The sequence below is a fragment of the Sinocyclocheilus anshuiensis genome, unplaced genomic scaffold, assembly GCF_001515605.1.
Source record: "Sinocyclocheilus anshuiensis isolate Anshui unplaced genomic scaffold, SAMN03320099.WGS_v1.1 scaffold1453, whole genome shotgun sequence".
Taxonomy (NCBI): domain Eukaryota; kingdom Metazoa; phylum Chordata; class Actinopteri; order Cypriniformes; family Cyprinidae; genus Sinocyclocheilus; species Sinocyclocheilus anshuiensis.
In genome coordinates this window covers 1,430,169-1,442,700 of record NW_015549558.1, presented here as the reverse complement: position 1 = coordinate 1,442,700, position 12,532 = coordinate 1,430,169, and the positions used below count along the sequence as shown (strand labels likewise).

At 36.3% G+C, this 12,532-nt stretch overlaps 1 protein-coding gene across 1 annotated transcript in view; it reads left to right on the top strand.

Moving 5' to 3' along the window:
* Positions 1–12,532, top strand: part of LOC107657007 (neurotensin receptor type 1-like) — a 40,968-nt gene that overhangs the window by 24,651 nt on the left and 3,785 nt on the right. Inside the window, exon 3 of the mRNA XM_016444982.1 lies at positions 7,915–7,999. Coding sequence (XP_016300468.1) covers positions 7,915–7,999 — 85 coding nt within the window. The remainder of the gene's footprint in view (positions 1–7,914; positions 8,000–12,532) is intronic.

Sequence of the window (12,532 nt, the reverse complement as noted above, 5' to 3'; positions counted from 1 at the left end):
GGAGGGCTCCTGTTTCCCCGTTAAGCCCACGGAGGGCTCCTGAGTCCCCGGCTCCACCATGGCAACCTGAGCCCCTGTTCCGCCATGGCCTCCCGAGTCCCCGGCTCCGCCATGGCAACCTGAGCCCCCTGTTCCGCCATGGCCTCCTGAGCCCCTTGATCCGCCATGGCAACCTGAGTCCCCTGTTCCGCCATGGCCTCCTGAGCCCCTTGCTCCGCCATGGCAACCTGAGTCCCCTGTTCCGCCATGGCCTCCTGAGCCCCTTGCTCCGCCATGGCAACCTGAGTCCCCTGTTCCGCCATGGCCTCCCGAGTCCCCGGCTCCGCCATGGCAACCTGAGTCCCCTGTTCCGCCATGGCCTCCCGAGTCCCCTGATCCGCCATGGCAACCTGAGTCCCCTGTTCCGCCATGGCCTCCCGAATCTCCGCCTCAGGCTCCTCCACCACCTGCTCCGCTGCCGTTGGACGATCCTCCTCCTAGTCCCCCTCCGCCCCTCCCTCTGTTTCTACGGTGCGAGGACGCACCTTCCGGGAGGGGGGAATACTGTAACGCCCCTGTGGACTGTTTGTTGTGGTTTCTTCCCTTTGTGTTGGTTTAGCCCGTCTAATCATTAGTTAATCACCGTCATTGTGCTCACCTGTCTGCCTCTAATTATTCACCCCATATTAGTTCCTGTCTGTCTGAGCATTGGTGTCGGTTATTGTTAATGTTACCCCGAGTGTGTGTCTCACCTACCTGAACCTGCCTTGTTGTGTCTACAATAAATGTCATTATTGGAATCCTTGTCGTCCTCATCGTCCTGCCTGCCTCCACACACCCGATTCCGTGACAACTTGATTATAATTTCAACTGTATTTTGTTATTTAATATTACATTTAAATTTAATATACTTTAAATGGAACTTCAACCCATCATTACAAATATATTTATAAACATGACATTCAAGTTTCAATAAAAATTACATTTATGTATATTTTAGTTTATCATAAATGCTTGTCAGTGCATTCAGTTAGTACATATTTCAAAGACAATAGAAGAAATTATGAAATTATGTAAATTATGAAATGATAAAGATGTAGTTAAGTCCTTCCTAAAATGTAAACTGTAATATGTTTTCATTTAATTGCAATTAACAATTAAAATGCAATTAAGCGTCCAAAAAGTTCATATTATTTTAAAGTGTATTATCCATAATAAGTACTCCTTTTAAACGTATGCTAAAAGGTACTTCTTTTTGACAAGAATTTTGCAAACAAAATTCTATTCAAAACAGTATATAATCCACGCAATGTAAGTCACACATATCAACTTACAGAGCCATGTCTATTCAAACCTATTTATGTCTCCTCAGATTTTTGACAAAGTGGATTTCAAGTGAAACAATGGACTGTCATTAATGCCCCCTTAAAACAAAACAAAACACAAAGGTGTTCATGTCACTTCATTTCAGGATTGCCATTAGTAGCCCCTTGAATAAACAACAAAAACAAAAGAAATGCTTCTCATTTCTGCACACGTGATTATATCAGTTTTAAAATACAGTCTGTGGATATATGTATTAATGTATACAAAGGCTGGAATACACTACAAGACTTTTGCCCCCATTTACAGTTTGGATAAGTCGACGCTAGTTGCCGAAAGTCAGAGACAGTCTGCAGATTTGAGTTGACAGATTTAATAGAAAATCGCATAGTGTATGATGGTCACAGACTCTGATTTTTTGGGTCCAGACTCTGATTCCATCCAGTCAGAGGATATCAAACATGTTTGAGTTTTTCAGCCCATTTTAGAACACACATTGTTTTCATTTGTCAAGCTTCTAGCAACAAGGCGCACGTTTCTGCATGAGTTTGTTGTTGTAATCAGAATTAATTTAAAGTCTGGTACTGAATCCTTACTTGTTTAGTGTATGATGGCCACTTTTCCTCTGTGACTATTTACAAAGTCGGTAAGTGTATGATGCTTAGTGTTTTAAAATCTGTTCAGATTTTAAAAGTTGTGTAGTGTATTCCAGCCTTAAAGGGTTAGTTCACCCAAAAATGAAAATTAGTTGTGTTTTACTCACCCTCGAAGCATCCTAGGTGTATATGCCTTTCTTCTTTCAGACGAATCCAGTCTGAGTTATAAAAATTGTCCTGGCTATTCCAAGCTCTATCATTGCAATCAGCGGGGGTTGCAGTTGAACAGTCCACAAGTCATCAAATAAAGCGCGCACATCCGTAATAAAACGTGACTCACACGGCTCCGGGGGGTGAATAAAGGCCTTCTGTAGCGAATCCATGTGTTTTTGTAAGAAAAATATCCATATTTCAAACGTAATAAACACTTTTCTCTCACTTCTGGTATCTGTCATACGCGGAAGCCGTTCCGGCGGATGACGTAAGACATCAGCGCTGCGTGATTAGTGACGATTGCGGAGGGAGAACAAAACAAAACGCCGGTCACGAATTAGAAGTACAAACCGAGGATTTGCAAAGAAAAATGTCGGAGGATTTCGATATAAACCAAGAGGAGACTGGTTTTCCTTTGCTAAAGTAAGGAAACTTTGCTCCTATAAACAAACTCGCGAGACTGGCATATCTCAGAGGCACGTGCTGGGGATATTTTTCTTACAAAAACGCATGGATTCACAACAGGAGGCCTTTATTCACACCCCGGAGCCGTGTGAGGCACATTTTATTACGGATGCGCGTGCTTTATTTGACGACTTGTGGACTGTTCAACTGCAACACCCGCTGATTGCAATGATAGAGCTTGGAATAGCCAGGAAAATTTTTAATATAACTCCGACTGGATTCATCTGAAAGAAGAAAGTCATATAGACCTAGGATGCTTCGAGGGTGAGTAAAAACAGTCTAATTTTCATTTTTGGGTGAACTAACCCTTTAAGCATTTGTTTTTCCAAGTGAAATGCATGTTCTCTTACACTTGACCTAACTACAGTCAATTATTTCCACATCCCATTATAGGTTGTTCACCTTTTCTTCTCACCATTTCCGATCATGCAGTGTCTGAATAGATCCCATAGAGTTTGCTAAGAATCAAGCAGTTTGCCCCTAAAACACTTCATCTGTCAGTGTGACAGCGTGAGTGGGTGAGGTGATCCATAGTTGATGTATGAGCCAGCAAATTGCTGACTGAAAGACTCTAATTAAAGCAAATCTGCAGAGGACACTTTCTTGTGCCCGGCAGGTTTGTACAGGGTCAGAGAGTGTTGGGAGTGCTCTTATCCATTCTTCTCAATTTATAATGTTGTCTCAGTTCACTTCTACATTTGCTGAATTTGAATTTATATGGAGTGCTGTTAAAGATGAGAATCAGAATTACTCACTTTCATTCTTGAACTGGATCCAAAGGCACTTAGTGAGACATCTAGAGAAGTTCAGTAAATCTGCAGTTCTGATGATGTTCTGTATTCAAAGTTCTAAAATGAAAAAGAATAAGAGAAAGATATCAGTTAGGCTAGTGGGGTTTGTAGGGACACAGAACCACAGCAAACCTTTTTCTTTTTAAAAATCTCATACAATCAAGATAAGTGTGTGCTCATCTGTGTTGTTATTACATTAAAACTACATTTTAATTGTCAAAATAAAACTGAATGAAATGAAATTACATACATTTATAAAAGGGAAAGAAAAAGAAAATTAGAAATGATGACTTGTCAACTATCCAAAATAAGTTTAAGTACTAAATAAATTAAAGCTAATGAGGAAAAAAAATTAACTTAAATGATTTTAGCAAATGGCTGCAATATAACAAAGAGTGAAAAATTGAAGGGGGTCTGAATACTTTCCGTACCCACTGTATATATATATAAACAAATAAAACTGACAAAAGCACATAAAAAAATACTAAAACTCATAAAAAAGAACAAGCTAATTCAAAACACTAATAAATACTAATAGATTATAAATAATACTAAAATATCACTGTATTCAGTCAAATGTGAACAAAATGTGAGGATTTTTTTTTTTTTTTAATATTTAAGATAAACAAATTGCATATTATCAAGAGAATAAAGTTACAGGAATGTGTATATAGAATTTTGCTAATTACAAACATATTTGCTGTTAGGCAGTACAAGTATTTAAGCAATCATTTCGAAATAAATAAAAAAGGGTCATAGAAACTGTAACATATTTTAACTTGTTCATCTGTTGTGATGATCTGGACATTTTTCTGAATATTTATGATTAGCCTGCAACTACTTTGTTTCATTGTGTTGTACTTTTATAATTATCTGCCTAATTTATTATCTATAAGTGTTACTTTTTGTCCTTGAAATAAAGTTTCTCTCTTTTGGCTCATTCTTCCTGATGTCAAGTTATGTTTAATGTGGATAAGATTTTTTTTTTTTTTACAAAACTTTGTAACAAAATTTCACCCTTGAGGGAATATCTCTTACCGTACCTTCTTAGTGACTGCGTATTTAAGAAAAAAAAATGTCCTTAAGGATGGCATCTAACTTCATGACAGCATTTAGGAGAGACAAAGTCAAACAGCAAGCAGAAAGACATCATTACTTATGGATTCACATTTGTAGAGAGAGTGAAAGGAATAGAGGAAGATCTATTCCCATTGGCTTGCAATGTGATTAGGTGCCCATTGACCCTGTGCAAGAACTGTGTCAGGAAGCGTCACTCTGACTGAGAAGAGGAAGAGCCATCTCTGGTCCTTTTCAGATGCTAGTAATTGCTGCTCACAAGATATTACACACCATTTTGTATAGCATTTGCTGTTTCTCGCACAAATATGCCTGACACAAGCTCCATGAATAATTCAAGTCTTAATCTGCTAAATAAGACTGACCCCCAACCCCCCACCCCCAAGAATGAAAGTGGGTTGGATGCAAAATTTAACAGACAAAATACTCAGTAGCACAGCCTAATTACCATATTCGCAACCTAAAATAATAGAACTAATTAAGTCTTATTAAAGCACAGCACCAGGCAAGATTTTTGTCATTTGTGAATTCATTTATGCATCTATTGATTTCAAATGAAATCAGCACAGACTGGTACAATAACATGAGATGGACAAACTTGTTTTTGTTTCACGCAGCTCCTGATAATCACTGAAAATACAGCATTATTGTGTAGGCAGCGTGTGTTTGTATGCTGTACACATTATTTATTTGTGTCCACAGCGCTGTCTGAGGCAGTCAGTGTGTTTTTTGCTGTGTAAAGGGCATAATCCTCCGCTGTGAGGTGCCACTGATCTGTATTTATGTTTCTTTATAAATCCAAAGCTATTTGGAGGAGTGGAATCAGCCAGGCTTTGAGAATAAAAAAGTCTGCCTTTTGAAACGCACACACACACACACACACATATATATACATAACACATGCATGTACCCAAATGCCTTCATTCAGCCTTCCATTTCAAAGTTAATCAGACAAAATTGTATTCATGATTGAATTTCTAGAATTTCATCCATGGCTGTGGGCCAACAGCGTCCTGAGACATTAACATCAGATATGAGTGACTTATTCGTTTACTGCTCCATTAGTGATAAGATAAGGAGATAGACTGGTGGAATGAGGAGAAAATTAAATTCATCAAAGAAAACAAGATCATTTAGAGTGGTGGTGAAGGATTCGAATTAACCGCAGTGAAAGAGTTACAGCCAAATTGCTTAAAGCAGTTGGCCATTTTGCTGAAGTGTGCTGAAATGAGAAGAGCAACACTTACAAAAATGTTACATAAGCATATTAACTTTTTAACTTTGATAATGTGAAATACTGGGAGCAGAGACTTCTGATAAGCAATTTTGGCTTTCGCAATTATTTTACTGCTCAATATTTTTATGCATCTTAATAAATGATCAAAAGAAAGGACAAAGCTTCCACTAATGTGATTGCTGGTGGTGGAAACCCCTGATAACTGAGACAGATTGCCATTTTCAAAAGAAACAAACTGAGGCCAATATTTATCTGTCTCCAGCTTCCTTCTCTTGGGCTTTATCTTTTAATTGCTTCTAGTCTTATATAAAGAAAAACTAATTCAATTTGGGTAACCAGAAGAACCCTGGGCAAGATTTAACCATTCAAGAAAAGCAGAAGAAAACACAAGGACTGTTGTTCATATAATTCACAAAAGTGAAGATTATATGAATCAACATTTCTGCTGACATTTCAAAGGGAAGATGAATCTCTCCATAAATCTCTCTCTTTCGTAGACAAACGCACACAATTATACACACACACACACACACACACTGCAGAGACAGCAGAACAAACATTTATCTGCAGTAACAAACAACAGAAGATCTGCAATCTGATGCTAGTGTGTTATGCACACAATTTAAATAACTTTTGAGATAAGAATCTGTGCATTTCACACACACACACACACACACACACACACACACACACACACACACACACAGCCATTTAAATCACAAACTGTGACAAATGGGTGACTAGTTTGATCCAGAAAGAAATTAAATGCCTATGGTTTTAGCAGTTCTCTGTTTTGGCACTGAGAGATGAACAAATTTGCTTGAAGTGAACTAGTGCTTGGTTGTAATGAAACTGATGTAAAATCCCATGCCAAGCTTATATTCTCCATAGTTCTGGTAAATAGTGTAATAACAAATTATTTGCTATTTTGCTGCACATAAAATAATGGTAGATCATATAACAGAATATTTAGTTATGTTGCAGGAAGTAAATATATATGCTGCCACTGCTAACTTACATTAACAATCAGTTTGTCCTAAACAGTCCTCTCTCATATGTAGCATGAGAAAAAGTGATTCATTCTTGTGAATCATTTCATTCAGAAGATCGATGGACAGGTTAAAAAATGATCCCCCCAAAAAATCCCTGTACTATATTTTTGACTATGTTATATTTTTCAATAGCTTTACTGCAGTTTGCCTATTTAAAATGAAAAATTCAATGCTTTATTGTCCGAAAGGGCCAAATAAAACAAGAAATTTAAAAACTTTTTATATAAATAAATTAACAAATAATAATAAAAAAATATTAATGTATTCATATTTTACTTAATACATAATACTTAATAAATTTATTAATATACATATAAAAAAATGTATATTATTTTTTAAATATATTAGATTTAAATATATTATTTTAAAAAACAGGTTAAAAACCAATTGGTATTTCATCATTAAAAAGTTGACTATTAAATATTTAATAGTCCTTTTTTTTTGTAATGAAATCCCAATAAAATATAATTACTGCCAATTGTTTTTAACAACATGACCAAGGCAGTCAATAATACCTGGAATATGTTAACATTCACATTCATCTCAATGGATGCTGCAGATCCGATCCAGCTGTACATGATTTATAATCTGCCATATTTGCATTAGGGTTTATTCATGTAACACAGGCAAAATAAATTGCTATGTAAAGCCATCTGTTTAAATCATATTCAACTGTCTGACAATTTGCATACGAATGGTTGTTCATACAGCTTACACAGAAATTCATTCTGCTTGTGTTTCTTGAATAAGGCATATAATGTTGAAGCTAACTAAAAAAATTATATGGACATAAAGTGTGAAGAAACCGATTTAGGAAGCAAATGTGTGCCACCACTGCCTCACACTATACGAGAGATCAATAGCCTTTTTCCTCTAGTCAAAAGCCTCATACAAAGACACAACAGAGATTAGTGAGTCAATCCCTGCTTGACTCGGATCCGACCTGGATAAATTGAAATGGGATCGGTAAAGGATCAGAGAAAAATAAATGGCTCATGTAAAATTGGCAGATACGAATCCATTTCTGTCAGGAAACAAATTAGGAGTCATCGGTTTCTACCAAATTTCATGCTGAAACCACCAGCAGAGCTCTTCAAATCTGTTCATTTACATATATTATTGCACAATTGTTGAAATACTGCTTATTATCACTGTTTTACCTATTATTTTATGCTCCACAGGTGCCGTGGTCATTGCTTTTGTGGTGTGCTGGCTTCCATATCATGCCCGAAGACTAATGTACTGCTATATCACTGAATGGACACCGTAAGTTTCAATTCAAAGAAAACTCAACTGTAAAACTTTCTCTAAAATTTGATTTGCATTCTCTTACTGGACAAGTATACAAGTACACATGAAGCACAAAAATGCCTGACAGGTCAGAAGACTCTTCACATCGACCAGGGAGGACTCAGGAAGCAGGGCAGGAACCAACTCGACAAACACACAGACAAGGACAAGGCAACAGGGGAGACAAGAGATAAACACCGATCAAAAGAAAGAACTTGCAAAACAATGACTAGGAAGGATAAACAAGAAATAAAACAAAGGGGAAAAAGTAATAAAATAAGTTCCAGAAATATTTAACAGACTTGTGAAAACAAAGAGGATAACAAAAGGGAAAAAGCAGAGAATAAATGACTAGAACTAATCAAAAGGTTAAGAACTACAAAAATAAAGAACTAAACCACAAGACTAGAACTAGGCTAATATATTAACTAAACTCAGGAACAAATAAAAACTAGAATTTAAAAGGAGGGCAAAAACAAAACCAGACTGGATGCAAAACACTGAAAGGCAAACTCCAGCAAGACACAAGCAAGGAGAATGCACATGAAGCTCACACAAAACAAACCAGCAAAGACCAGAGGGAAATGAGTACAATATAAAGGGATCAGAGCACACGAGGATCAGGTGAACACAATTGGACAAACAAGGACTAAACAAGGGGGCGTGGTGATTGAAAATGAGGTGGCAGGACAAAAGGAGCACATGGCCAACACAAACAAAGAAACAGCCATGTGCTCAGGCACAAAATAAACAAAGATACATTAAACAAAGAAAGGACAGACAAGACTGTCAGGGCAGGATCCTGACATGCTGAGCTTATAGATGCACAAGTGTAACTGCAATTCCTGACCAGTATCAAATTCCTCTGTTTTTAAGAGAAAGTTGCTGAAGTCCAAGAGCTTCTTATAAATAACATAAAGAAACTTATAAAAAAGAATAGTTATAGCCTGTAGCTAGCTCACCACAAACTATAGCTCCACATATCAATGCTTTGTTCTGGGCAGCACCTACCAACAGCAGTGCACATAAATCATGATGCATCTGGCTGTGGTAGTGATTTCTAGGAGTTTTCTTCAATGATTTAGTGCCGGATCGATAAATCTGTGCCATGTGCTCCAACACTCAGCTTATAATTCATATAGAGCAGCACTACATACATGGTGCAAACTAATCTGAACAGCCTGTCAGCTTGTACATGTGATTTTTATCAGTGGCTGACTGCACACAGATTTATGCTGTAGTGAGCTTCCTCAAGCATATGCTGATAAATGATGAGACGTTTTTATGATTCAGTGCACGTGTCACTTCATTGGAAGACCAGTGTCCAGAAAAACATGGCATTTGAACCCCTGCTGAAAAATGTTTGATTTTGATAATAATTACAACTATTTAGAAATATGAGTGGTGCTTGCCTATTCAAAACTAGTTTAGATTAGACAGCTCAGACCCCTTTCTTTGTAATTCTATAGGATTTTAGAAAATAATTCTATTGGGTTTTTGGTGTGGAGTTTTGTCATTCACAAGGTGAAGAAACTTTTTGTAAAACCCCTCTGCTTAGCAAGCCACGCAATTTAGTTATCAAACCAAAGATTTAAGGCAACTTATATGCCAAAATGCAATACTGTCAGGTGTTTGTTCAAATCCTTAACCCTAAATATGAACAGTAACAATAGTAATGCTTGTCCACAAACTGAAATACATGATTAAGGATAGGTATGAGATCTGTACATTTCGGCTGATGTATTGATTGCAAAGGTTACATTTTTTATAGCGGAAGTCCTTTAATATGTGCCGGTGAGATGAGGTAGTGCTTGATGTTGTAGTACGTTTGATGTTTTAGTAAAGCAGAAAAAAACTGAAGATGAGGAGTGAAGATATGAGAGGAATGGAAGATGTTGGGAGGCAGCATTAAGGTTTTCATAAAGAATCAATATAATGGCAAATGTGTCAAAATAAAAATGTGGATGTTATGGATGAATACGAGCCTCCTAATGTCAATCTACCAGTTTATTTTTATTTATTTAAGGTCTTTTAATTTATAAGAAAACTATGAGAAGAGATTAGGACATGCGAGTCTTGCATGCATGCATTTCAATATTACAAACTAAACTGCTGCAGAATAACTCTGGTTGCTGTATAATATTCTCAACCTCCTATACAGCCACTGAATTCATTCATCTTTCATTAAAATCACAGAAAAAGACCAGTCTGCCAGATTTATGATTCTTCCCAGTCTAAGTGCTGTTTAGCTTTTTCTCATGCAGGGCTCATCATCATTGTTGCCTTAGGGAAAACAAAAGCTTCACCCAGATGACCAAATAATTATTATCTTTAAAGATACATTGCATATGAATTATTATACTCATTATTCATACTTTAAAGAACTTCAAGCTTAAAGAAAAGTTTTCATATTTTAAATGTATTTTTGAAGTGTCTTGTGAAGACTGAATTTATGATAAAAGCATTACATTTTAAATAAAATACAAGTGTAAAATGCATATATGGAGAGCTAAAGGGCAGACATCAGTCTCATAAGTCATCAGAGCCAAACTCTTGTTTCCTAAGCCATCTGATGTGTTTTTTTTTCTTTCCTCTGCAGGGTTTCAGAAATATAGCTAGTGCTTTTTATTAGCAGATGAATGGGCAGATATTAAGGTCATTACGGTCAGGCATTGTTACTAGCTTAGATGGCATGGCCACAGACTGTTTATAAAATGCCTGATGTATGTTCCACACAAAAATTGTAAGAGCTTTTAGAAAACATCAAGCCCTAATTTGATTGGCTGGGGTACAGATTTTTATCAGCCCCAAGGGAAAGTTGAAAGTTTTGTTTACAAGGTCCCAGACTGCTACAATGAGGACTATCAAGGAAAAAAATAGTTTGTAAACGCTTTTAAGGATTGTGACAATGAATCTTAATACCCTTGCTGAACTGATAGAGACTCGTAGTGTTTCTGTCTCTTGTGGATATGGTACATATCATAATCCTGATGTGATTAAATATCACAAGGATAATGGATTATGAATATGACGTCTACAAAGTGTAGTCAAAACCCAATTTCCTTTTTTGTGTGTGTGATGACGAGACAGGAGCCCAAGGGATATAAGATTGTTCATGAGATTGCACTGGGGCAGGTCAAACGCAACCTTCATTTGAAGCATTTCACATTAATATTACTCACACACACTCAAATCTCTATGCAAAATCTTCCTTTATTTCTCTCTTCCATTCCAGGGAAAATTGCTCTCTCTCTCTTAAAGCACAACAAAACATTCAAAATAGTTACATACAGCACATCAAAGTCATCACAAACAAGCAGATTTCAATTTACATGGGACATAGCATATACATAAACATTTTATGTACAAAAATGTAGGGTTAAAATTAGTTCGATTTTTTTCCAATGTATTTGAAAGAAAGTCACTTATGCTCACAAACAAATGCATTTATTTGATCAAAATATTTCAAAAGAATGTTCAAAAGAGCAGCATATATTTTAAATAGAAATCTTTTCTCACAATGTAAATGTCTTTACTGTAACTTTTGAACAATGTTATGCATCCTTGCTGAATAAAAGTATTAATTTATTTAAAAATATTATATGACATAATAGATAAGGATTTCTGAATGTTGTAGGGAAATTAAGACAGAGAGAAAAAGCATGTTTTAGGGGAAAGATAAAATAGATATGAACTAACCATGAGTCATCTACAGCCATTAGCAAAAATTGCTTCCGGTTTAATAAAAGCTTTTTATGTAGTGCAATAATGGAGAGAGAAGTAAAGCTGAACACTGAGATTTATTTGAGAGCTGAGTAGTGTAGCGAATCAGCTCATGGGGAAATATGAATAATTAATCATAACTAGTTATAATTAATTATAAATATTTAGATTCGCTGTAGATATTTACTTGACCTCTCAGGGTCAACTGTCTGTCAATTCTAAGAACGTTAATTTCCTGGTTAAGGGAAATAACTTTCTTACTGTACAATTCTACACAGAGCTTGTAGCATAAATCTGCATGATTAAGTGTAAAATCTATCTGGTGTCAGGGTTGCCATGGTAACCAGGGTCCTGGGCCTCGTTCACAGACAACTTGGGGTGTTACGCATTTCGGGGGAAGGTCCATAGGCCTCATATGGCTTGTTAACTGAGGGGTGTTACAGAGTATTTGTTAAATATAGCTAACAAAATATATATTGTGTGTTTGATTGGTCCAGACGCTACAGTAGCAAACTGAATTTACAAATAATTACTCAAGTACACCATATAGCATGATGTGTGTCTGTGTGTTATTTTATGTAAAGGGAAAAAAGGATCGGTTGAATGAAGATCATCATCATCATGTTTGTTTATACTAGGGCTGTCAATAGATTAACATTTTTAATCAAATTTAAATCAAATTATTTTTTAATCACACCCTTTTTCTGTGATTAATCGCGATTAATCACACACTTCATGAAATTAAGCATAGACCATTTATCTTGTTTCAAATGTTTATTTTGTCAT